The 25,276-nt window shown below is 36.6% G+C and overlaps 1 protein-coding gene across 1 annotated transcript in view; it reads left to right on the top strand.

The window, feature by feature from the left end:
* PRKCE (protein kinase C epsilon) overlaps positions 1-25,276 on the top strand; it is a 293,299-nt gene that overhangs the window by 182,339 nt on the left and 85,684 nt on the right. The window contains exons 4-10 of the mRNA XM_074144291.1: positions 570-604; positions 2,005-2,090; positions 4,279-4,411; positions 6,912-7,054; positions 8,198-8,294; positions 9,980-10,194; positions 12,082-12,255. Coding sequence (XP_074000392.1) covers positions 570-604; positions 2,005-2,090; positions 4,279-4,411; positions 6,912-7,054; positions 8,198-8,294; positions 9,980-10,194; positions 12,082-12,255 — 883 coding nt within the window. The remainder of the gene's footprint in view (positions 1-569; positions 605-2,004; positions 2,091-4,278; positions 4,412-6,911; positions 7,055-8,197; positions 8,295-9,979; positions 10,195-12,081; positions 12,256-25,276) is intronic.

Genomic DNA, 25,276 nt, shown 5'->3' with positions numbered 1-25,276 from the left:
TACTCACTGTACAGGGTCTGTCTTATTACAGTGTATGTCAAGTACTCCCTTTTAGAAATTATTTACATTAGTTTTAAGTACTTGCAATTTTCAGATGGGGAAAAGTGGTGGAGACATTTAGTTTCCAGTTATTTTTCAGCAACTGTATTGATGTTTTCCAAAGTTACTTAGAGATACTGATTTACACCTTTATACACATAAGATCTGATGTGATCCCTAATTAATGTTTCTTAAGAGTGTGTACTGAATCAGTCTTTCTTAATGAGAAACAAAGTGAATTGTTCATTTTGAATTGAATTACCTTCCTGTAAGAGATGTCTGCAGGTTAGGCTTTAGGTTAGCTAAGATAATTTCAAGCAACAGTATTGGCAAATGCAATCTCCTGTCTATTTAGAGGCCTGCTTGATGACTATTTTGGCGGCTTGTGGCTTCCCTCTCTATGTGCCCTTTGGCTTTGCCTATTTTATTATAGTAAATGTGTCTTTAATAGTAAAGGTCATATAGTAAATGTGGTTTTCATTTTTAAAATTATATATTCTTCATGTTCTAAAAAAATGTTTTATTTTCAGGGGTGTAATAGGAAAACAGGGATACCAATGTCAAGGTAAGAGAAAATCTACAGGGGGACAGTTTGAATATATGTAGTATGTTATAATATATAAATAATAAGATATTTTCATGAAGCACTGTATATGTGCAGTGTTAAGAATTTAGCACAAGACGATCAGAATAAGTTTGTCTCACCAAAGATACAGTCTTTACAATAAGTCACAGTAAGATTTTTCAAAACTGTTGGTTTAGGCAGCATATATGAGGTTAGGGCACAATTAACATCGCTGAACAACAGATCCTAGGTAGCTCTTGATGCACATCCAACAAGGGGGGCGCGTATCTGCTGATGTTGGCTTCTTCGTTTTTCAGTTCTTGCATTTTAAAATTGTGAATTCTTTATTCTGCTTAAGATTCTTTGTTTAAAAATGCCAGGTAATTGCAAAGACTATAATTAAATAGATGAGATAATTATAGAGGTCATCATTAGAGAAGGTTATAGCAAAGACTGCAGAAGTGCTTCATTTTCAGCTCCCATTTTTCAACTCAATTTCTTGTACTCTTAATTTTTTTTATGCAGTCACTTCTTGGGATGATGTTCTTCTACTTAAGTCTCATCTGACAAGTAGAAATAATCAAGTTAGTGTTGATTTTTCAGTTACAAAAGACTTAATGAAATCTCATTGTAAACAAATAAATGCAAATAATGGTTTTACAAGCTATAAGAATTGCTGTATTAACATACAGCAGAGGTTCCTTGAGTTCTGATTTGGGGAGTTTTTTTTCTTACAATGACCAAAGCTAGAAGAAAATGAAATTCATTATTACACTCTGAAGATTTTTTTTCTTCACTTAATGACCTTGAATCCCACAGTAGGACAGATCCTGCAATTTTTAATCATAACGGTCATATCTGCAAATGTTATTCATTGATTAAGTAATCAGTACGAATATTGACAAAACATTTTTGCCTCCTGAAACCTCTTACTGTTATCAGCTTAGGATAGCGTGTAACAAAGAATGTTCGACTTTGTTTTTTCTGTTCTTTGACTTTTATAATGAGTTATTTTTATGTTTCTTTTCCTCTGGAAGCTTTTCAGACAGGAATAGTTTTTGCCATTGTCTTATATAATGTGGAGATCATGGACTTTATCAGATAAAGAAATCAAATATGTAAAAATTGAGAAAAATTGTGGTTAATATTTCAGAAGGTAATTTGTGGTATTACATACTGAGATTTTGGCAAATAGGCTTTAGTTCTCTTAAAATTCATTAGTCTCTTGAAAGTCCATTATCTTCTGCCTTTGTACACCAGATTTACTTCATAGGACTTACCCAGCCACCAGTCAATTGCAGCCTTTCAAGTTGAAGCATTTGTAGTCTTCTAAGACCAGTCTTTTGCTTTGAAATCAACCTTCATGAAAACTTGTTCTTTTATCTGTTTTTTGTTTATAGTTTGCACTTGTGTAGTCCACAAGAGATGCCATGAACTTATAATAACGAAGTGTGCTGGCTTAAAAAAACAGGAAACTCACGATGAGGTAAATGTTTATAAAATACATTTTCTAGATAAAACTCTGTCTTTCATCTCTTAAGTAGTGTCATCTCCTCTATTTAATCAATATGTGTTAGACTTCTTTGTGCCCTTCTTGTCGTCTTGTGATGTAGCACATAGTTTGGAATGACAGATTACCATAACAGTTTAATTTACGTGGAAATTCTTATACAGCAATTTATTTCTAATTAGTAAACTTATTATAACATTTGAATGCTTAAAGTCTCAGTGAGTTCCTTCAATTCCTTTTCATTTGTAATATTCTCCATTTCTGAATTAATATGAGTTGTGTTATTTTAATTCAAAAGAAGCAGGCTGGGACCTGCATTTTGTGTGACTGAGCCATTAGCAGCTGATAGATAAGGCAGTGTGCTTGCGTACCTTGTATCAACATAAGAGACTGCCTAGACTTTGCTTGCAAAGTCTCACCTCAACAAAGACTGCATCCAAACTGTCAACAGTTGTACAACAAATGTACAACAAAAGCTGTCTGTGTGCTGAAGAAGGCCCATGGATGTTAGATAAGATGGTAGTGATAACTCAAGGTACTTCGTAGCTAACAGGTTTTCCAGCATAATTACTCTCTACCTCTAGCAAGTATGTTAAAGGAATTAACACAATATATGCTTTATGTTATCATGCATTTAAATAAATGAAAACGTCACCTGACAATGAAATTAGCTGCCTTCAGAACCATACTGTCAAGGAGGTAAATATATCTGCCAACAGCACGTTCTGCTCTTGACTGGAAAAGAAAACAAAGCAATCCTTTCACTTGGGTTAAAGCTCTCTCTCAGCTAAGATGGCCCTTTTAGACTTGTTTAGGAAATTAATGTTAATTCCTGTAGACAATTTTATGCCAGGGAGTGATGTGAGTGCTGTTGTGTTCAGCTCCCTTAGAATTCTCAGCTTTGGGATATTGCTTTATGGCTGGGTTGATAGGGGACAGTTGGTGAGGAAGGTGGGTTTTACGGGTATTTTAAACAGTTGTAGCCCTCAGCTGTAACCAATGAATGCTTTATCTTATACAGAAGTTTTTTGTTTGCCTTTTTTTAACAGAAAAGCTAATGAATGCTCACTGTCCTTTTCTGTTTTGTGCAACAGCAAGGACCTAGTGTCTTTCGCCATAGGATTAGATGAGGTAGTCTGTGGATGATCCCAGTTCCTTGGCCATGCAGAAAAAAGTACATTTCTTAGTTTTATTTGTTAAAAACCTACATTTGTATGCTTGAAAAAGCCTAGTTTTAAATTACAAATCAGAGTCGTGTGTAACGATGGGTTTAAACCTCTCCTTCAACTTTGATATGAATTTGACTGAGACACTAACTGATCTCATTCTTCCTGTGCAATTCTCTACCATTTTTCATACTGGAAGCATTCTTTAATATCTGGTTCACAACCAGTGTTTTACATCCGAAATTTGATCGCTTGGATAGGATTGTGATAAAGGACTGTGTTTGGCTAGTGCTGTTTTTACATAGTACCCACAGGAAGATACAAAACTTGCATAGATTTATGTTCCTAGGCTCCAGACTGGTGGAGACTTCTATGCTTTGCTGATATAATGCTCTCATTGTTTAGAAGGGGTACAAGATCACTGGAGAGAAGCCAGTGGTAATAGGAAAGGGAAGGAAAAACTTCTAAATAAATCTCCTGCTATGCAGTGGCCACTATAAAAACTTGTCAATTACATCCTTTAATTAGTAAGTAATCATACCTTGGAATCCCTGAACACAACAAATTATCATTGTCATTTTCATAATCTAAAGAAGAGTGGAATATGAAAAGGTGAAGGGGTTGTGATATATTTCTCTTTCTTAGTCCTGTATTAGTTAGGCCTCCTGCTTCTAAAACAATTGGGAGTGACTTCCTTGCCTTCTACATTAAGAGATCTTTCCTGATAGCTATGTATTTGTTGTTCCCAGAAGTACTAGGAAGTAGACTTCAGTCTTTATCTCTTGGACAACAGCAGCCCTTCCCCCTCTTTTCCCCAACTAAAGTAGTGAGAAGAACTCTGGAGCTGGAGTATATCTAATGCAAAGATCATCATCTTAGCACAGACCTAGTTCATCCTGTTTAAATTCTGTGTGGTTTTAAAACATAACAGGGCCTCGGCATATGCTGATTATAAAGAAACTAATGAGAATGAAATATGCTGTGCTCTCCTTTTTCAGCAAGTGGGATCCCAGCGTTTCAGTGTCAACATGCCTCACAAGTTCAGCATTCACAATTACAAAGTGCCCACCTTCTGTGACCACTGTGGTTCATTGCTCTGGGGTCTTTTGAGACAAGGTTTACAATGCAAAGGTAAGGATTACCACTTCAGAGCTTTTCTTTTTCTTTGTGAGTACAGTAGACTTGGAAAGACTTCAAATTATTCTGTCTTTTCCAGCATGTACAAAAACGAATAGAAAGTAAGTAGCAGACTGCTGTGTAGGGATTGCCATCGTGGTTAGAAAATGGTCCTTTACCCTGTCTGCCAATCCAGTCAGTAACAGATGCAGAAGACAGAGGTGCAGAAACACGTTTTGCACTTGCTGCTGTGTAGGTTTATTGCCACATAGGAAATTGGAAGTTGAGAGAAAATTAGGAGCATGAGGATTTACATCCCGTCAGTTTATGTGCCTTTTGTGTTTTCAGGTTTGTGGTGCTGATTGTTAAACTTTTTAAACATCATTATACCAGCTACTTTCGCCTTTAATACTACCTTCAAAAATTAGTGTTATGTATTGGCTAGTCTAGGCAGAACCAGTCCTGTGCACCCATATCCAGAATAATAGGTATTCTGATACCTAACTAAATCATCCTTTGTGATGATCTGTCTAGCTCCTCTATTCCAGAAAGCAAAGGATTCATGATGTTCTGCAGCTTAAGGACTGTGTACTCTGTACAGTAATGACATTTTAGCCGGCTAACAGAAATGGTTGGTTCCATATCTCCTTGTTTCAAGTAGATCAATATATTCTAAAAGAGGGAGAAAACAGTACAAACAATTGCAAAGGCAAGTAATATTTTAGAAATAGTGAATAAAATACTTCAATTAGTGTGTTGACAGGAATGATGTCATGAGATTGTTAGATTCTTAGAAAGTAGTACCTAATGGAATTACAAGTATTTTCATTCTGTTACACCTTTACAAATGGATAGATACAAATGGATAAATACAAAAATCATGTTATATACACTTTTCAACAGCAGAAATGTGGAGTCATGTATATGTCTATAAACATGTAATTTATTTAACATATCCTTTGCAGTATTTAAGATGAGACATAACTATAGGTGAAGGTCAGACCTAATGTTTCATGTCACAAATTGCTGAGCAGCAAGGGAAGGAAGGAGTTTCTTTCATGGGAAAGAGATAAACAATGAGAACATTCTGAAATTCAAGCCTTCCCTTGTGATTCTAGCAAGTGAGCACTGATAACATGTTAGACTCTACATACTGTTACTTTACTACTATTAAAGATTTTGTTCAAATGCTATCATAATTATGATGGAGATATGCTCAAAGAAGATTTTTCAATTAAACTTGTTTTTTTCTCTGATTTTTAGTCAGAGCTATATTATCTCTGCACTTAATCTGTGAACAGATTAGTTCACTTTCATATTCTCTCTCTGGTACCTCAGCGGTTCATTTCCTCTTGACTGTAGAAAATAAACTTATTTCTCATATGTATGCGTTTACTGTGTAGCAGATGCATATAAACAGTAGTTCAGAACATCTGTGTTCCTTTCGCTACGTTCATAAAATAAGTGCCTATAAAAATGCAGTATTGTCTGTGTGAAATCTACAACTCACCTGAGATAGAAATGCCATTTTCTCCAGGCTTTGTTTTCTCTCTTAACAAGTGCTGAACAATTGTCCCTTCTTCAGGGATGCACTTGCTTGCCCAGTGTGGTTATTAACACCATGAAAAGTGTATTCCAAAGGTTTATTATTCTGTTTTTTCACTGCTTACTCCTGACCTTCTCTTTATAAAAAGTCCTTGCAAAGTTTGACTGTACAAAATTGTCCCTTTTGCTTTATTTCAAGCAGTTCAGTTGCTCGGTGTCCACTGTTACTGTCAGACACTTTACTTGCCACTGAGCTTTTGTCACCGAATATACATCCACTGAAAGTACCATGTGTAGCAATGTCTTTTTGCTCTTCTTGTGAGCTGAAATACACTTGAAAAGGGAAGGTACTGCTGTAGATATTGTGCCTGTGTATAGGCTCAGAGGCAAATGTGGTTTGTTTCTTTAGGTCTTATAAGGTGAAAGCACTGTTGAAGAACAATATAATGAATGCAGCTTCATAAATACATACTTTTTTTGATTATTTTTTTCCCTAAAAAGTAATGAAGTGAGGAATTTGAGCAATTGAACGTTAATCTAGTATTTAATGATACTTGCAGTTTTGCTTGCTTTATGCCTTGCTCCACAAGAGGGCAGTGAAGTCTAAGATAAAACATGCCATCTGCTCCTAACAAATCCATGTTCTGCTATTTTTCATGGAGCTATGTTCTGCCCCCTACCCCATAACCTGCAAGCAATTTAACCTTTTTTTCCTCTTACTAGTTTGCTAGTTTCAGGAGATGGTATTTAAGAGAAAGAGCTTGGTAAATGGATTGCCATGTAATGGAAGAGAGTGTCTAACAGTGCCAAAGACTTTTAATAAAACTTAAACCACTGTCGGTTTTATGCCTACCTACATTAGGAGTTAATCTACTTGAGTAAAATAGAGTAAGAAGCACCAATACGTAAGGAGTAAGAAGCATTCCAAGGCAGTATTTAATTTACTCTCTTACTTTACATTTCATTACAGTTTGCAAGATGAATGTACATCGACGCTGTGAAACAAATGTGGCACCAAACTGTGGAGTGGATGCTAGAGGCATAGCTAAAGTTCTTGCAGATCTTGGAGTCACTCCAGATAAGATCACTAATAGTGGGCAGAGGAGGAAAAAGGTAATATTACTATTTAGTGTCAGGTAAAAAATGAGATAAGTATGGCTGTATTTTAATTTTACTAGTTGGGGTTCAATCCCATTTACTTGACTTGCACAAGAATTTATTTTAAGTCAGTACAGAACTAACGCTTTGGCTTTTGATTTATAAGTGAAAATAATCTATTCTGAATTTTTATATGAAATTATTTTGACCTGCTATAATTTTGCAAAACTGAAGTCTGTATAAAATTTGGATTTCCCCTTTTTAATTTTGAGGAAGGAGATTTGACAGAGAGACAGTGCCTGACACAACTGTTCATAAAAAACATAAATGTCTCTGGCTCAGAATTGGCATTGGATAATTGATTGATTGAGACACAGCACTACTCCGTAACATTGTAAATGCTGATAAATGAGCAATGTGGTGATTCTCACGAAAAGGAGCTGTTTGCCAGATGACAGTTCCTGAGTTATTGTCACTATTATAGGAAGAACTAGGCTGTTCCAGAAATAAAAAGCATAGGTCACGCCAAGTACCTCCAAACCTGATGGACTTATTCTAGATTGATAATATGCAGCCTGGATCAGAATCTGGTCTCATTTTCCAACTCTTTTTGCATGATTGTGACAGCAGACCCATTGCTCTCACTTACAGAAATAGGCGATTTTTACCATAATTTCTTAAAACATTGATATTTAGTTCTATTCATTTTCCTGATTATTGCCTACTTGTAATCCATGTACACTGTTTTAAAATGTTACAGAAGCATAGAAAGCTCAGGAATAAATTAATTTATCTGTGACTCCTGGGAAAAGATGTCGTGTTGTTACCGCGTGAGTTTGCAGTGCTTGCTGGTACTTGTAGTTAAATACATTTACTGGATAGATTTTTACAGAGGCTCATGGTGACTATATAAAAATTTCCCGCCCACTGGGTATACCTATTACATTTAGTTCATCTTGAGAACCTATTTTTCTTTAAATTGACAGTTCTTTCTCTGTTTATGATGTCTCCATTTGATGTGATGCCATCTACTGAATGGTTGAGGTCTTGCCAGTGAGAACATCTTCACTTTCCTCATACTTCTACTTGTGGATTAATGTTGTTAAATTAGCATGGGAGAATCTCATAGCTGAGTACCCATCTTGGAATTGTTCTTAGCTAATTGCAGGTGCAGAGACTCAACAACCAGTTCCTGGAAGTGCATCATCAGAAGAAGATAGGTCAAAGTCAGCACCAACTTCTCCATGTGATCAAGGTCAAACTTCTCTTATTATTTCCTAATTGATATATTTTGTCACATATTTTTATTCTATATGGGGAGTAAAAAAGCTATCAGCTCCACCCTCTGTAGGACAAAACCAACAAAGTATTTAACACAAGAAAATGAAGCACTTGAAGTTATGAACTGCAAAAACTTTTAAAAAAGGCCTAGTTCTCATTTCATTTACACCTGTGAAATTAAGTGGCTTTTAAAGGGAAAATTATAAAACAGTCATCTTAAAATATTGTTAAGTTTACTAGATGAGTCCTTGCCTAATCAAATAACTTCACGTAAGGAGGTTAGATACTCTACTGGAAGAATGAGAACATTTTAAATAGTACAGCAGAACCTGAGAGCGCATTTATCTATCTGAAAAGCCTCTATCTGTTAATAAGTTTTTGAGATAAAATTGCCTCCTTGCAATTCTATGCTGAACATTTATGGTAATAAAAACTTCTGTCCAGTTAGGTTATGCTGGCCTGTCTGTGTGGTCTCCACAGGCTTCGTAAAGCCATGTTTCCTTGCAGTGATTTTTTTCATGCTTAGATTTGGAGACAAATATTTTAATCTTCACTGATATGACCTGATTTCATTGAGCTGAACAGCCTGATGGACAGAACATGTATGTCAGCAGCACTTTTTGAATCTGATCTGATTGCTGTTTTTAAAAATCATGTCTGGGAGGTATCTTATGTGCCATCATATGTGGAAACTGATGAGTGAAAAATCTTTACACCAAGGCATAGGAAGATGGGTACTTTTATGTCAAATTCTTTGAAAATTATTTACAGTTGAGAAATTTCTCACCCTTATTTTTAGAGCAGAGACTTCCAAAGCTCCATGATAATAAATACTGTAAGACTCTGAGTCCAGAGCTGATTTAAATTTGTCAGCCTCTTGGTTTCACAGACAGCATTTTAGTTAAATAATATTTTTTAAATATCTGATGTTTTGCTTAAAATAAGAATAAAGAGTTTGTCGAAATTCTCACTTAAATTTCACTTTTGTAGCTGTCCAGTAAAGTTGTTGCTTCCAAGGGCATCAGACAGAAGTACTATGCAAGAGGTTGAGGCAGACCCTGAGGATCACTCCTCAGCAGGGCTCGCCATGTTTAGCATTGAGAAACCTACAGAACCATTTAGCAGATCTACATGATTGCTGCTTAAAGTGGCATTAGGAAGTGGTCAAATACTTTATTGTCAGGCGTCTGATAAAAGCTGGAGCTGAGTAAGATGCTCCATTCATGTTGACTTCAAGGACTGGGACGCGCAACTATCCTTTGAACTTTTGAAGATACAACTCTGAAATACTTAAGCAGAAAGATGAGTAAGTGCTGCAGGAAGATAGGGGTATTCAAAACAAAGTACTTCGCTATGGTACAGGAATACCCAGAATCACTAAAACAACTATTTGGCCACTATTCTGACTTATCTGTCAAGTTTTGGGTATATCATTCCCTAAGGTTCATTTTAAAAGGCCACCCTTCCTGTTAGAGCAGGATTTTGGCTGATTACTGTAAGGTGGGGAAGCAGTTTGCTAAATATGTATTCTTAACCACAGAATGCTCTACACAGCATTCAGGGATGATGAATGTCCCTTCTCAAAACCAGTACAGACTAACACAGGCTGTTTTTTCTGATGATTGGTTAAAGCGAACACTTTTTCTCACATTTCCACAGAAATCAAAGAGCTGGAAAACAACATTAGGAAAGCGTTATCATTTGACAATCGGGGAGAGGAACACAGAGCAACAGCTACAACGTCAACAGACAACCAGCTTAACAAAACTGGGGAGAATGGTGAAAATGGGGAGGTCAAACAGGCCCAGTCCAAGCGAATAGGTCTTGAAGAGTTCAACTTCATCAAAGTATTAGGGAAAGGCAGCTTTGGCAAGGTGGGTAGCTTTTTCTTGACTGGTGTGCACACTTTTTTTGACTGTACTCTTTGAAAGTATTCATAGTGACATTCAGAAAGTGCTTCCACCCCAGGGGTTTCCTCCCATTCTTTACCCATTGGGTAAAAGCAGCTTTTACCTCACAGATCAGGAATATCAGCCTCCTGATCAGCTGGCATTTTCTGTGCTTTAGCTCACTTCCTTAACTAGAGTCAAGCCTTTTGAAACAAAATGTCAATGTTTCACTATTTCAGAACATTGGTAAAGAAGATGTACATACAGTTACATGCATACAGTTCAACAAGGTAATTAGTTGTGGTAGAGCGGAAAGACAGCCCAGGAATAATGCTGCGGAGTTCTGAGTTCATTCCCTTTCTAGATAATACCCAGTTCAAGTTTACTTATTTCATAGAACAGTTTGTGTGCTTGTTTTTCCTTAGTGGGTGTGGTCAGTGCTGGAGGAAGCAGACCTCAAGCGTTTCCACTCAGATACGACAAGTGCAAGAGGCTCAGAGAGTTGCCCAAAATACCATGTATGTGGCAAACATGTAACTCACCAGATACCTTCCCACAGTAGGGAATTGATGAGGATGGAAGGGTGTCGTGGTTTAACTCCAGCCCGCAGCCAGAACCACACAGCCACTCGCTCACCACCCCCACCCCCAAACTCCCCCCCGAGTTGCAATAGGGGAGAGAATCACAAGAGCAAAAGGGAGGAAAAACTCAAGGGTTGAGACAAAGACAGTCCAATAGGCCAAACAAATTGCGTATTGGAAGCTGCACATACAAATGAAGCAAAACCAGAAGCCCACCCGCCACTTCCCATTGGCAGGCAGGTGCCCAGCCATCTCCAGAAAATCACAGCTCCATCTGCGTAATGGTCACCTGGGAACACAAATGCCATAATTCTGAACATCCTTCCTTTCCCCCTTCTTTCCTTAGCTTTATATACTGAGCATGACATCACATGGTCAGCCTTTTGGTCAGCTGTCCTCTCTGTGTCCCCTCCCAGCTTTTTGTGCACCCCCAGCCTACTGCAGACTGGGAGGTGTGAGGAGCAGAAAAGGGTTTGAGTGCTTTGCAACAACTAAAAACATTAGCGCACTATCAACAGCATTTCTCATCCCAAATCCAAAACATAGCACTACACCAGCCGCTAGCAAGAAAGTTAACTCCATCCTGGCTGAACCCACGACAAAAAGACATTGCTCTATTTACAGGGCTCATGGATTTTCTTTTCACAGTGCTGTGCACCTTGGAATCAAAGAGGAGGACTGAAATATGAATCTGTTTCACAAGTACAGTCTTCCTTCCCTGAAATACGGGATGCAGAGGGGCAGGGCTGAAGCAGTTCTTTTGTCTCCCTGTTTACTAATCCTTTCTCTGAAGATTACCCTGGCTCCAAGCCAGAACTGACCTTAAACAGAGTAAAGGACTTGAACCTTAAACAATAGTAGTAGTTAAAATCAACAACTTTAAAGTGCCCAGAATGGTATGTGGGATTGTATACTAAGTTCATCACACACAAATCTCACTACCAAAAGTGGGAAATAAATTTCTGTTCTATATCAACTTCCTTCTGTTTCTGTTTTTTGAGCTCTCATTAACAGGCGCTCATTAAGATATTTGAATGAGGGGATAAAAATTTTTTATCTTCTGCATTCTTTACTAACGAACAAAATCAATATAACCAGTTTCAAATTTAAAGAATACCATATGTATCTTTTTCTAAAATTACATTACTTGGCTTTTAATTTTATAAACATACGACTTCATTCAGGCAGGTATGTAACTGTCTTTATATTTCCAGTGCAGTCAAACTCATATGCAACCCTGCATTTATGGTATGTGTCGTTCATACATAAACAGAATTTCTGTTTGTTTTAGGTAATGTTAGCTGAGCTAAAAGGAAAAGATGAAGTATACGCAGTGAAGGTCTTGAAGAAAGATGTCATACTTCAAGATGACGACGTAGACTGTACAATGACAGAAAAGAGAATTCTGGCATTAGCACGGAAACACCCATACCTAACACAACTTTACTGCTGCTTCCAGACAAAGGTAAGCGACATGAACCTTTTACTGGTTTGTGCCCAAGGAATAATATTCCCTATTTCCAGAATGAAAGACAGCAACATAAAAAATACAGCAATATTTTGAAAATATTTATGAGAAGTTTTTGGCATTTCAGCAGTATTGAACAGGAGTATTGACTGCTGATAAATAGCATAAATACTATTACATTGTAAGTACCAGGAGATGGCAGTAAATGAGTTAAAAAAATTTTTAAAAACATGGATAAACTACAAAAAAACTACTGAGGTGCCATTTTCTGGATTTCTTGTGTACATTCATGTGGTGTATCATTTGTTGAATTAAGTACAAATGTTTTTAACATCTCTTATGAGTGAAAATTATAAAGTGATCTTGTCAGAAATGAGATTATGGCAGAACACTCATCTTTTCTATTTTCTTGTGCAGTGTATTATACAGCATATTCAAAAGAGAAAGGAAATAGGTATACTGCTGAGCACAAAGTTCCTATAGTGCTAATGTCTCCCATGTGGTTGAGGAATAGGGAGAAGGAAGGGCAGAGAGCTGATATCGAGAGCCTGTTCCCATGGTGTGTTCCTTGCTGGTAATTTTTCATATAGAATTCCTCTTCATAGCACATGTTTTGGATTTTCTGCTTAAATGTAAGTGAACGTTTTGATGATTTAGCCGACTCTCTAGGATTTCTGAATCCTAGAAGTGCTGAAACCAGTTGTGTTCACAGAGTATTTCTGAGTTTCATTTTTTAGTCCCTTACTTCTGTCTTGTCACTCAGCTGAGCTGACAGCTTTTTACCTGATTATGCAGAAAGCTTTATGGACAAAAAAACCCCCGCAACGTGAATCTGGCTTGCAGGTAGAATACCGGTCCTATATAATTTAATTTACAGAAGCATCCATTATTTTTGAAATGCCTGATAAAATGTTTACTGTTTCAAAGCACTAAGGCTTGAACTTTTGCCTGTTGAACTAGATATGCCATTCATTACAATGGGATGAGTTTTTGACCTGTAGGGAATAAGTTTAAACGTTAGTATATATAGATATTGGTTTATATGTATGTTTTAAATAAAACATTTGAATATCAGTCGGCTTCCTTCAAACTTCTGAGTTGTTTTTTTTGCTTTCAGTAGAATACTACATTGGAGTATTTGAGTCAATTTAATGGAAAAGTTTTGCAAATTAAATGAATAATTAAATTAGCATATTGAACGAAATTCAGAGTTACTAATGGTATGTATGAGTGTATGGGTGTGCATGTGTAAATGCATACATATTTGCATATTAGAGCCAAAACTATGTATGGCATAAATGAACAATTGTAATAATTATATGTGTAGGATAACAGAAAGGCTGTCAGGAAAGATAAATAGGGCAGTGGGAAAGCCATAGGAAAGTAGGCTAGTAGGATCAAGATTATAGTGTATTCAAATACACAAGTAGCAAATCTTTAGTATGTTTATACAGTTCTTAAAATAGTGAAAATGCGTGAGCATTTTATATGCTTTGAAGTTTTATATGCTTTGACACAAAAAAATAGCCCAGGAGGGTGTGTATACAATTTATGTCTGCAGAGGATGTTTCATGTGCTCAGGCTTTCATTTCATTTGAATATGTGTGAACTTACACTTTAAATGTTTTAATGAATTACTTTAAAATCTATAACTAGAATTGAGCGTACTATATCAGATGAAGAAAGTGATAAAAAGATTGTACTGGTGTGAGGGATAAGCTGAACCGAGAGGGGCCTTCAGGAGCCAGGCAGAGCACACTCCCTGAAGTGTAAATTAAAGTATCACCAGCCTTATGTGAATCGTGGCAGAACATCGGTAAAGATCAGTTTTACGTTAAATGAATTATGGCAGAAGATTCTCCTGCTACTTCTCTGGTTTTCTGGACATTTCTTTCCTTTTGTATTTCTCATCTGTTCTGCCCTCTTTTGTATCATGCTTTCTGCCTTCCTCCCTGCTCTTCAAAGCCTTTTGTCAAAGTAAGATATTCAGAAATTCTTCTCACCGCCTTCTCTCTTCCCAGATCTCTTGACCAGAGAGAAACTATAGTTTGTGGCTTTGCTTGAACTCAGAGGTACTCGTAGTTACATGATTTATAGTTACAAGTCATAGGCAAGTGACTCTCATCAACCAACCAAAACTACACCTAGTGATACCCAATCAAATTACAAGTCCGCAGATGAAAAACTGAAGGGTTTTTCTGAGCATAGCAGATGAACAATTTGCAAAGAAGTCTTATTAAAGAAACAGAAAACTAAAACACATGTAAAAGCAAAAGCAATACATCTGTTAAAGCTATAAATTATTTATGAATGACAACAAATGAAAATGTACCAAGTAAATTAGTCACTAAATGATTTGCTCAGGTTCAATGGAAAAGCAGGTAGAAAAACTTGCTTGAACAAACATGGTCTGTGGTTAAAATAGCTTTACTGAGACAAAGGCTATTGTACAATAGAGTTTAAAATGTGTTTAACAGTAGTGTCTAGTTACTTATGCTGCAATTGTATGCCGTACCATGGCTGCTGTACTTTGCAGAACTGGTCCTTGAAGTGATCATGCAGGAATTAAGTTTTACATTTCAAGTAGAGCATATTTGTCGTATACACCCTGACTTAATGGGAAGATTGACTCAGTATTCATTGTCAAAGCACTCAGAGATTGACTTTGTGTAATGAGATTACTTGCTTTGTTTCTTTTCCACAAAAATGTGAATGTATGAGCTTCACTTTATATATTGTAGTGTTTTCCATCAGTAATAAGGTGAAGACACTGTAGAAAAGTTGCCTAATAAGTTTTTTACAGTAAAGATGCTTCAGTATTATTTGTTTTTTACATGGAGCAGACTTTTCATTAGTATCATTTACTAAAAGATGCTATCATTATCACAACAAGTAAGGGATCATATTTAAAATTATCTTGCAATTCAATGATCATGCCAAATAATGGCTCATAACAGCATACTTTATACACAAATGTGTTTTTAGCCCTATATATGTGAATTTACTTGTAGCAGTCCCATCTGTCTTCCTTATTTTAAAGCAATACTCTTTGGCTTGGTATTTCTCATGTTCCTTCTTAATCCAAAAACTAACTTTGATCAAATCAGTTTGCTTTAAGCTTGTCAAAAAATGAGCCTCCCAAAACCTCAACATTCTATATTAAAATTATATGTCACAGTTGGATAGCATTTTTCGATACTCGTATACTCTGGCACCATTTCCCTTCTTGTTTTGCCACAATATGGTCAATGCATCTATCAATGTATTCAGAGGTCTGAGTTCTGGTTTTCTGTGATCTGTCAGCTGGGATATAAATGAAGAATGATGCGTTCTGTATTCGGCACTCGTGTAGCAAAACTTGCCCAAGGGCTAGCATACAGGGTACAGCATTTTTGTAATAACTGACCTTTGCTTATCATCATCTTTGATTTATTCAGGACTTCATGGTGTCCTTTATTGGGAAAATGTCGGGTTTTTTCAGGACTACTACTTTTACATTCTTTTTTCAGTCTTCCTCCTATCTTCTCTTTCTCTTCTTCTGTGTGCTGGTTCCTTGTGTTTTCAGTAAGGAGTATTGTACCTGACAATAATGCTGATGCTGCCCCATTCCTCTCTCCTGTGACCTTTTCACTCCAGCCTCATACCAGGCTTCAGTGATCAACTATGGAACAGTATCAACATTAGGTTTTACTGATAATGCTTCAGTCAGATGGTTGGCAAAGTGGGGTTAGGTATTTCTAGAGCTATTTTCTCTGAAGACATTCTTTTATTTGTGGTACTTAACTCACAGTTGGAAGTTTCAGAACTGTGAAAATTAGTCTTTTTTTTTTTAATGGAAAGTTGAGATTCTACAAAATAAAGGTATAACTAGCTTCACTTTATTCCTCCTTACACCAGTCAATTACCTGCTTCACAGTATTTAACATTTTCTAGACCTCTACCCTGTGAGATGCATACACATATATGTGCACATCCTATAATTTATAATGAATTATCCTAATAGATACTTTAGAAATAAAATGTTTTTAAAATTAAGGCAATGAAAGCTTTATTACATAACTCGTTATAAATTTAGAAGACTAGAGAGCTACTGCTTTTAACATCTACCATTTGCTTTTTTTATTCAATTTCATGAAATTAGATAAATTTGGAACTAGTGCTCTCCTGCTCTTTTCAGAGTACTATGTTCAACACAGACACAGTAGAGCGTACTGTTAGTACAGAGCAATGTTCCTGTTGAATGATAGAATTGCATAACTTGTAAAGGACCCTAGCATTACAGCTATTTCTATTAGAGAAAACAAGTAATTACATAAAGGATAGAGAAGGTCAGAAAGTCACTTACTACAGGTAAATAGTTAAGACTTATCTCACCCATAAAAACTTCTGGTTTTTACTTTACAATTGTGTGCATGTTAATGCAGTGTATCTATTCATAGCATAGCTCCTGAGCTGACCTTCAAGGCCATTCACTTCTTTCCTGTGTTCTGGTGTTGTAAGGTAGAGATTAGCCCACGACGGGGGCAGAACTGAAGGACATCTAGGAAAGGGCTGTAGTGACCCTAGTACGACTATGTTGATCCCTTAACTGTTGCGTTCTAGCTGATGGCTTACTAGTGGTTTATCCTAGATTGTGAGCACTGTGCTTCAGGTACTCTTAATTTCTGCACATGTGCACAGTATCTAGCACACTTTGGGTAATGCTGGGAGGCTGGTGCTTACAAAGCTAAGACTTTGGAGATTTTGTTTCAGTTTCAGCCGTCACAATGTTACTTTGTGATTTTTGGCAAATCTCTGAACCTCTTTCTGCATCAGACCCTTCTGTAAACACCAAGAGTAATCAGTCCTTCTCCCACTCATGGCTTGCATTTAAATGTTTCCAAGGAGGTCTCGGAAGTCCAGTAGTACAATATTATTACATTGTACGAGGATCAGTATGGAAAAGTGCAGCTTTGCAAAAGGTGTAAAATGGAGTTACATTTTTTAAGTGGCTTGTTCTATTTGTGTAAGAAAATGTAAAAAAATCAAAAGGAAAGAGAATATATGCTTGTGATGTCTTTAATCATGCTTTCTAAATTAATTTAAGAAGAATGTGACCAAAACTGTCTTTGGTAATGTAAAAGCAAGTCTTATTTCTCTTACGTGTATTTGTACAAAAAAGTAAATGTCTTCTGTAATAATAGCTCAGAGGAGTGTCATTTATGATATACAGTGCAAATTAACCTGACTGGCCACTGTTACATTCATCTGGGACTAATCAAAGCTTATAATCCATTTTATCTGGTATTCTTCTACTTTCGTTGCTAAGCAGCTAAAGCCATTATGCAGATATTGCTATATGGGTGTAATCTGTTTAGCGCAAGTTTGTGTTGCCTTTTATTACTGATTAGTGTCAAATTAGAACTTTTTAGGGCCCGATTCTGTTCATTATTATTCCTGCTTCAGTGGATTTGTACGTGTGAGACAAAAGACTAAATTAGCCCCTGTATTTTTAGCGACTTCAGTGCTAAAATATTTTAATAACAATTTAAATATAAAATTATTGACAAAGATTTCCTAATAGTAAGTGGTAACTGGTAAAAAGGTAGAATAAAATGGTAGGTAAACATGGAACAATGTTAGTTATACTGTTTATATTATGGTATCTTTTTATATACATTTCTACATATTTATATTCAAACTCAATTTTAATATTTTATTTACCTGTATTATTATGTATGTGTATATACAGAATATGTGCAATAGTAGTTATTTTTAATTTCCCAGCTGGTTTCTACAGGCAGTTCATGTCATAAGAAAATAAATTAACTGATATTGACTCATTCTTCAGAATATTTCGTGGAGCACTAGAAATTTGAGTGGTATATGGTCATATCTCATGTATCATACAGTCAAGAAGTCATGTAAATAAATGAAATTTGGGGAGAATAAGGTTTTTCAGAAATTTGGGTGCTATGTGTGTTAAATTTAGATTTTCTGTTGACTGCTACACAGTATGAATACGTTGACCGTGATCACTGTATTGTCTAAAAGTAGACACTGTGGTGAAGAATAGTTGGAACGGTGAAGCTGATGATTAAATACTGTAATCATTGTCTCTCACACACACAAGCCTGTGTTTCCAGCATGATGACCCGGTTTTGGGAAACGTGCTATTATGCTGCTCAGTTATTGCTTGCTGCTCTTAAGGATTATTAAAGCCTGGTTAGCTCACTGAAGATTCATTGTTCACATTAGTCCTTTTAGTGTTAAACTTCAAGTCAGGCTATCAGTGCAGCCGGGCTCATCAAGGGCCTGTAGGAGAAATTACTTCTCCAGCATCAATCAGAAGAGTCTAAATGCTTCTATTTCAGACAGGAAAGACTTATTTTGTGATGTAGCACCCAAACTGAAGAGGACTCTTTCACACCCTCTCAAAGCTAGGGCTTGTTTCTAGTTTGCATGTATAAAAGTGAGTGCTGCAGCTGCAGCTCCATGGATTGCTTTGCTGTAACCAACTGAGGCTTTGACAACACCGAGAATAGCCCCGAGTCAGCATCTGTGGCCAGAATTCACTGCAACTGCTGTCATGAAATAGGTGAGGGCAAGCTGGAGTTCATACTGATTTTATTTACTTTGGTCCTCATGCCTGCATGTTCAGGTTTTAAAGTTAACTATGCCAGTAGTTCACTGTGTTAGAAACATCTTTGTAGCCAAGCGTACAATTCAGCTTCAGGATTTTAGTCCTGATGTGATCATGTGCAGACAGGAGGTTTTTAGGGTAACAGGTGGAGCTAAGGGCCTTTTAAGTACTGGTTTCACATCTCTTGGACAGAGTAGCTGGAACTACGTATTGCACACTTTTCCTCTTGAGAAAAATGTGTTTCGACAGTTGAGGCACGTTTGAGGGGAGGAATTTTCAACGTATCTACCAGATGCTTTGCCAGTAACTTTCCTGGCAAGTCTGTCTGTCTTGTACATCATGCTTTAGCAGAGATTAAGGAGATAGGAGTATTGTCATCCAAACAGGACAAAGGGGGTAGCAGACTTTGAACAGAACTGGAGTAGACCCAACACTTACTGAGTCCACAGAATCTCTGTATGAGCCTGCACTGTGGCTGTATTAACATCATGCTGGTTGGTTTCTCATCTGGCATTCTTAATCTTACAGCTTTTGTGGGAATGGACTACTGTTCCTCATCCAGCAGGATAATTGAACAATGCTGCTTTAAATGAAATCCTGCAGGTCAAGGCTGAATCGTGTCTTTTAGTTTAGTTCTGTCTTGGGAGAGAGGGGTGGGAAGGATAAGGGTAATCTGCCTTGTGGCAGCAGCCCTTGAAAGAAATGTGCTAGATTGTTTGTAGCAGCCATGTGCTGTGATCCTCCTTTCTGTCCTTCCTCTACACCTAGGTCTCAAGACCATCCTCACACCTGCTGTAGGAAGCCCCTTTTGGACAGAAGAGACCTGAGTACATGACCTACATGAACCCACTGATTGTTTGTCCTAGCACCCTTTGTGCTTTTTCTTGTATTTTATAGTTGCAAAGCGGTATTCATAATTTGCCTCTAATGGGTTCCTTATAAAAATGAAGTTTTAAAAATAAAACCTATCTTTAAAATAAGTGGAAATGTAACGGGCACATGGGTAGCTATCAGAATGCCTTGTTTATGCTAGTTAACTGTTTTGAACGCTATTTAAAGAAAGCCTGTTTAACCCAAGTGGTTGTGGGAAAACATTTAATGCTGTGTTTGTTAGGTGTTGCTCTTACAAGTAAACAACTAATGCACCCCAAAGGAAGAGTCAGGAAAAAGGAAACTGCATATAAAATTTGATTCTTCTGCTGCTTCTTTTCTAAATGCAGGAAATGATTCTCTTTGGAATTCATTTGGGCACTTTAATACAACCTCTTTTTTTTTTTTTTTTTTATATAACGACAGTAAGCTTAGTAAACGATAATTGTACACGAGAGAATTTCACCATGGGAAAGAAGTGGAATTTACAAAACATTTGGGTTTTCATCTTTACTAAAATTTTTGTTGCTTTGTTTAGCGTGTACACAGAGTCATTTTAGTTTTGGCGTATAATGTCTTCTGCACCATACACCATGTGTGAGGTGAGCCAAACTTGAGTAGGGTATGACTTAAATTACACTTTATCTCTTCTTCTCAAACCACACCATCAGATTATTTTTACACTGTTAATGGATGTGTGAGAAGAATTAAGGAAATCCAGTTTATGCCATTTTATCTCACTTGTGGGTGAGTACTTTTAGCAGAAACACACACAGTTTTTTGATGGCAGCAGGGTTTACTTTTGCCTAGTTACTGTGGGCTAAGAGTAGTGATGCCCAGCCTGTAGTCTCATGCTTGTTGGGAGGGGAAACAAGTAGAGAGCTTCTTTGTGTTCCCACATAAGGTGAGCCCAAGGCCATTCTGTAAGCTGAGAAGTATTCAATGCATTATCACCTTAAAAAAGACAACAAGGTAGGAGATCTGTGGTGTCAATTTAGCAGTTAAAAGAAATGACTGTCTGGAGGAGGGTGAGTGGTGTGTCACTTGTGGGTCTGTGAGTCCACAGTGTTTCTACGCCAGGGCTGAAATGCTGTATAAAAAGCATATACAACATCCACTAATAGTAAGAAACAATAAACATAGATCTATGAAACATATACAGGTAAACTGTATCTCATCATTAATGCTTTCTGTTCTCTTCTAGTAAACTGATCAGTCATTAAAAAGTAACTGTTCAGAACCAAGGAAACCTGAATAATAAAGAGTCCATCCAAGTCCTGGCTGTGCTTATTAATATAGTTGTTCAAAGGAATGCAAAGAGCGTTGTTTAGCAACTGGGAAATTATTACAGTGAATGTTAGGTTTTGGACTCTGCTACTTCATCTTACAGCAAATGGCTATGAACTACTGTGAAAAACTTTCTTTTTCCATTCTCCATTTTCCATGTCTGAAAATGTGCATAGTCACCTTTAAATGAGATTGAAAAGAGAGAAATGGCTGAGAGTTTTAGTTAATGTTCGTTTTCATTGTAAGTAGATTCTGAATATTACTGAAACATGAATTTTTTATATTGTCATCTCAGAATATATTCCACTAACATGTCTATTATATTATAAAACTAGTATAAAACAGTGTTTTAAATTGTTTCCTAAAGGGAAATTCTCTGCTTAATTTGCTCAGTCTTTCTCTTCCTACACAGTATAGCATAAATATTGAACTTTTTCCTGATCAGGTGTACTAATCAATCCATCTTTTCCTGCATCACACAGTGTATTTAATAACTGTAAGTCTCCTTCCCTGTGCACAGTGACTCTCTGTGTGTAAGGCTAGCTTTGTTGTTACCAGACCACTATGTCCTCTAAGGATTAATGAGGTTTTGTCAGAATGGTATGACTCTTAAACATAATATTCACCCAATGACACTACTTAGCAAATAATAGCAATAGCTATGCTGGAAAAAAAATCTTTTTTCTTTTAAAGGTAGTACGTTATAAGGGAACTGAATGTTTATGGAAAGCGCTCTGAAGGTTAACTTACAAACTCAACTACTTTAATTGTGTATGGAATAATACCAGCTAGTAGTAAGTCTACATATTTCCAGAGACTAATTTTTAAGTTGTGGCCTAGAGAGGCCACCCCATTGTATCCTTAGTATGTCCAAGAAAGACCCAGTTATAATTCTTCCCTTCAGAGTATATATAGTTTGCCAAGTACCCAAGAAGTAAAGTTGTCCTTTTACGTACTTTACATTCAGCCAATAAAAGGATGAAAGGGATTGATTTAATAAGATTCTATAAACAAATTTTTCCAAGAGCCTTTACAGAATCACACCAGATAAGTAAATTCAAATACTCTAATTGATAAGTGATTTCTTGGAAAGTCTGTAGTGGTACTTATTTTCCCTTTTCTGTCCTCAGAAACCCAATACTGAAATAATCACGCAAAATTCTGCCCCTTAAAACTGCTTCCTGAATTGTACAAAAAACTACACCCTGAAGATGCTTTACTCATTTTGGAGGGTTTGGATGGCTTAAATGATGGCAGAATTTTGGACAGCATTTCCTGTTGTCTGACTAATTTATACTTGTGAATTGCCAGAGGTTTCAGCTGTGTGAAGCATATGCTTTGCCAAAAATTAATCATGTTCTGGAAACAGGAAAGTATGGAAAATAAAGTAGATACAATTAATGCTTTTAAAGGTCACTGTTGCATTTATAGAACTACAGAAATCCAGACAGTGTAGAGAAGTGTATGAATAATGACTTTCAATAGGTATTGAAAAAGCCTGGCTCAGGTAACTCATGCTTCGCATACAGAACAAAAAATTCAGTTTGTGGTACTTACACAGCTGAATGGAGATGTTTATAAAGGAAGGGTTATGAAAATGTGTTGAACTGAGAATTTTATATGTAGACTGAGGATTTTGCGTATGTTTATCAGTTTTCATTAATTCTGTGTGCTCAGGTAATTTTCCTATTGAAACGTGAATTTTAACCTCTTGCTATATTCCTTTCATCCTCTTTTGGAAAGCTGATTTGTACAAATGGCCAAAGAAAAGGCAGTACCAGGCTCTGATCTCATGACAGACTGCATAAGACATACTAATACAAGAATAGCCAACAGCTTGTTTGGCCCAGTATCCTGTCTCTAGCAGTGCCAAGGCAGATGCCCAGGAAGAATGTAGGTTCAGGGTTCAGGATACGCTTTAGCGTATCATGACATTTTTCCAGAATACTATCCCAATATCAGGATATCAATGACTTGGGCACTTCCTTAGCCAAAGATGGTGGCTTTGCATGTAATGAGGTGGCATCTTTGTATGTCTTTGTGGGAAGTGTTAAAAGTGAGAAACTATTTAGTAATGTAAATTTTGGAGAGCATTGTGTTTTGTTCTCCACCCTGGGGTGGAGAAATCCTTATATAATATCACATCTGCAAACAGACAGCCCCTATAGTGCAGAACAAATATTTATACCATTTCTTTTTAACAATATTTCTGAAAGTAGTGTCTATGCCATTCAAAGTCTCCAAACTGATGTAGCTGCACTGTTTCTCCATCATCTTCTACTGTAGTGAGATAATGTATCTGATCAGCTGGAAATAACAACTAAACATACTGTGGTTTCTCAGATAGAAAAAAAAACAGGATTCCCTACAGGTGTTTTGATATGTATTTCCATAATTGTTATGCATACATTAGATAAAAAAAATATTACATGCTGTATACAGGTAAATGGTACTTAATAAATTCGATAGAGCAATTCTCAAATAGCATTTTCCATCACTGAGAGCTAAGGTACTGAAAGAAAGAGATAAGTGTTACAGTATCTTGTGCTTTCCCATCAGGAACATAAGCAGTGAACCACAGCTGGCAATGCTATGCCAGAGCCAAAAGGGCATCATGCATAATGCATTAGATTTAATTAAGAAGCATGCCAAAGAGTGATGCCATCCTCTTTCAGATTTTCGGTCTGCAGTGTTCCTTTGTTGAATTTCTGCAGCAGAAATGAAATAAAGGTTATTTTAAACTTATTTCAGCCACTTTTAAACACAATTATGTGAACATTTCTTGAAGAAAAGGTAGGGTATAGAAAAATCTTCCATAAATGAGAATAACTGTGTTGGATATATTGCTGAGTATAATCCATGGATTCATTTATGGACCCATATGGTAGGAGAACAAGTTCTAAAAGAGAAGTTAATTAGCTTCTTTGGACATCCAAGAAAACTCACTTTTTGTATTTTTAGACAATCAAAGAGTAAAAATAAAATCAGGCTTAGGCAGGAAAAGGGGCTGTCTTTAGGGATTTAAAATTCTGTATAGCCCAATGATGTAATTAACTCCTGGGAAGTCCTCTTTCTTTGCATTCAGATGTGAAAACCTTGGTGGTCATGTTGCTGAGGTTTAATTCACGCAGACTTGTGCCACATGTTCACCTTGTGCGTTGCATGTATAAGCATCCCCTTCATGCTTGCAGTTCTTGTTCAAGAACAAGTCCTTTAATGGCAACGGCTCTATTGCAGCAGCAGTGGAAAGGAAGCCTGCAGAGCTTTTCTAGTATAATGAGAAATGGGAAGATCATATCTAATGAGATTTCTGGATCAGAAATGAGGTAGTTTTAGATAGGAATCTGAATTTAAAGAGGCTTAAGCTCACCAAACCTCTGAACTTTTGGAAATTTGCCATGAATCTGTGGGAAAAGTTAGGAAAGAGTTGTTGCTGGGTGATATGCCCGAGGAGATTAACTGCTTTCCACAGTGCAGTTCAATGTGGTATTATTATATAAAACACTCGAAGTGGTTCAAATATCCCTTAGGCTAACATGTAATCTCAGCCACATGTGTAACCCAATATCTGAGTATTGTTTCACTCTGCTTTTTAACTGGATTTAGACTGATGATTTGGGTCTAGGAAGCCACAGGCAGCTCCCTAGAACCTAAAATATCACCAGCTTCATGATTTGATACACAATACGGACTTCATTAAAATTTGTTAACCGTTATCTGATTGCACAGTTAACATCATTCTGCAAATAGCATTGACAGAGAGGAGGTTTATTTACTGGCCTTATCCACAGAAAAGTAATGTTTTATCCATTAGTAGTATGTTGGTTTTAAAGTTGTTTACATTATTTTAGGAAATGAGGAAGCTACTGCTTGAAGAGGTTAGAGCGCAGAAGTTTATGGGTTCTTTTTGAAAATATTCTTGAAGCAAATGCTAAATTACATTATTCAAGTAACAGACAGCAGAGAGAACATTGTGTCTTGGCAAACTGAATTTACTGTGTTATATTTGAATAAAGAAATCTAAGCTGTGAAAAAAAGTTCCCAGATCTTATCATGATACAGTGAAAAATTATATCCTTTTTTTTGGGTCCTGTTCACAAGTTTTGCTTGCAAGTTACAGCCTTTGTCAAATTACTGATGGTCTCAGGAAGATAAACAGGTTGCAAATAAAATTATTTGAGGGTTTAAGTAGAATGCTTAGAAGGTTAAAAACATTATAATCCGATAATGAAGAATTCT

The sequence above is a fragment of the Numenius arquata genome, chromosome 2 (assembly GCF_964106895.1).
Source record: "Numenius arquata chromosome 2, bNumArq3.hap1.1, whole genome shotgun sequence".
NCBI lineage: Eukaryota > Metazoa > Chordata > Aves > Charadriiformes > Scolopacidae > Numenius > Numenius arquata.
This window is presented reverse-complemented; position numbering and strand designations above follow the sequence as displayed.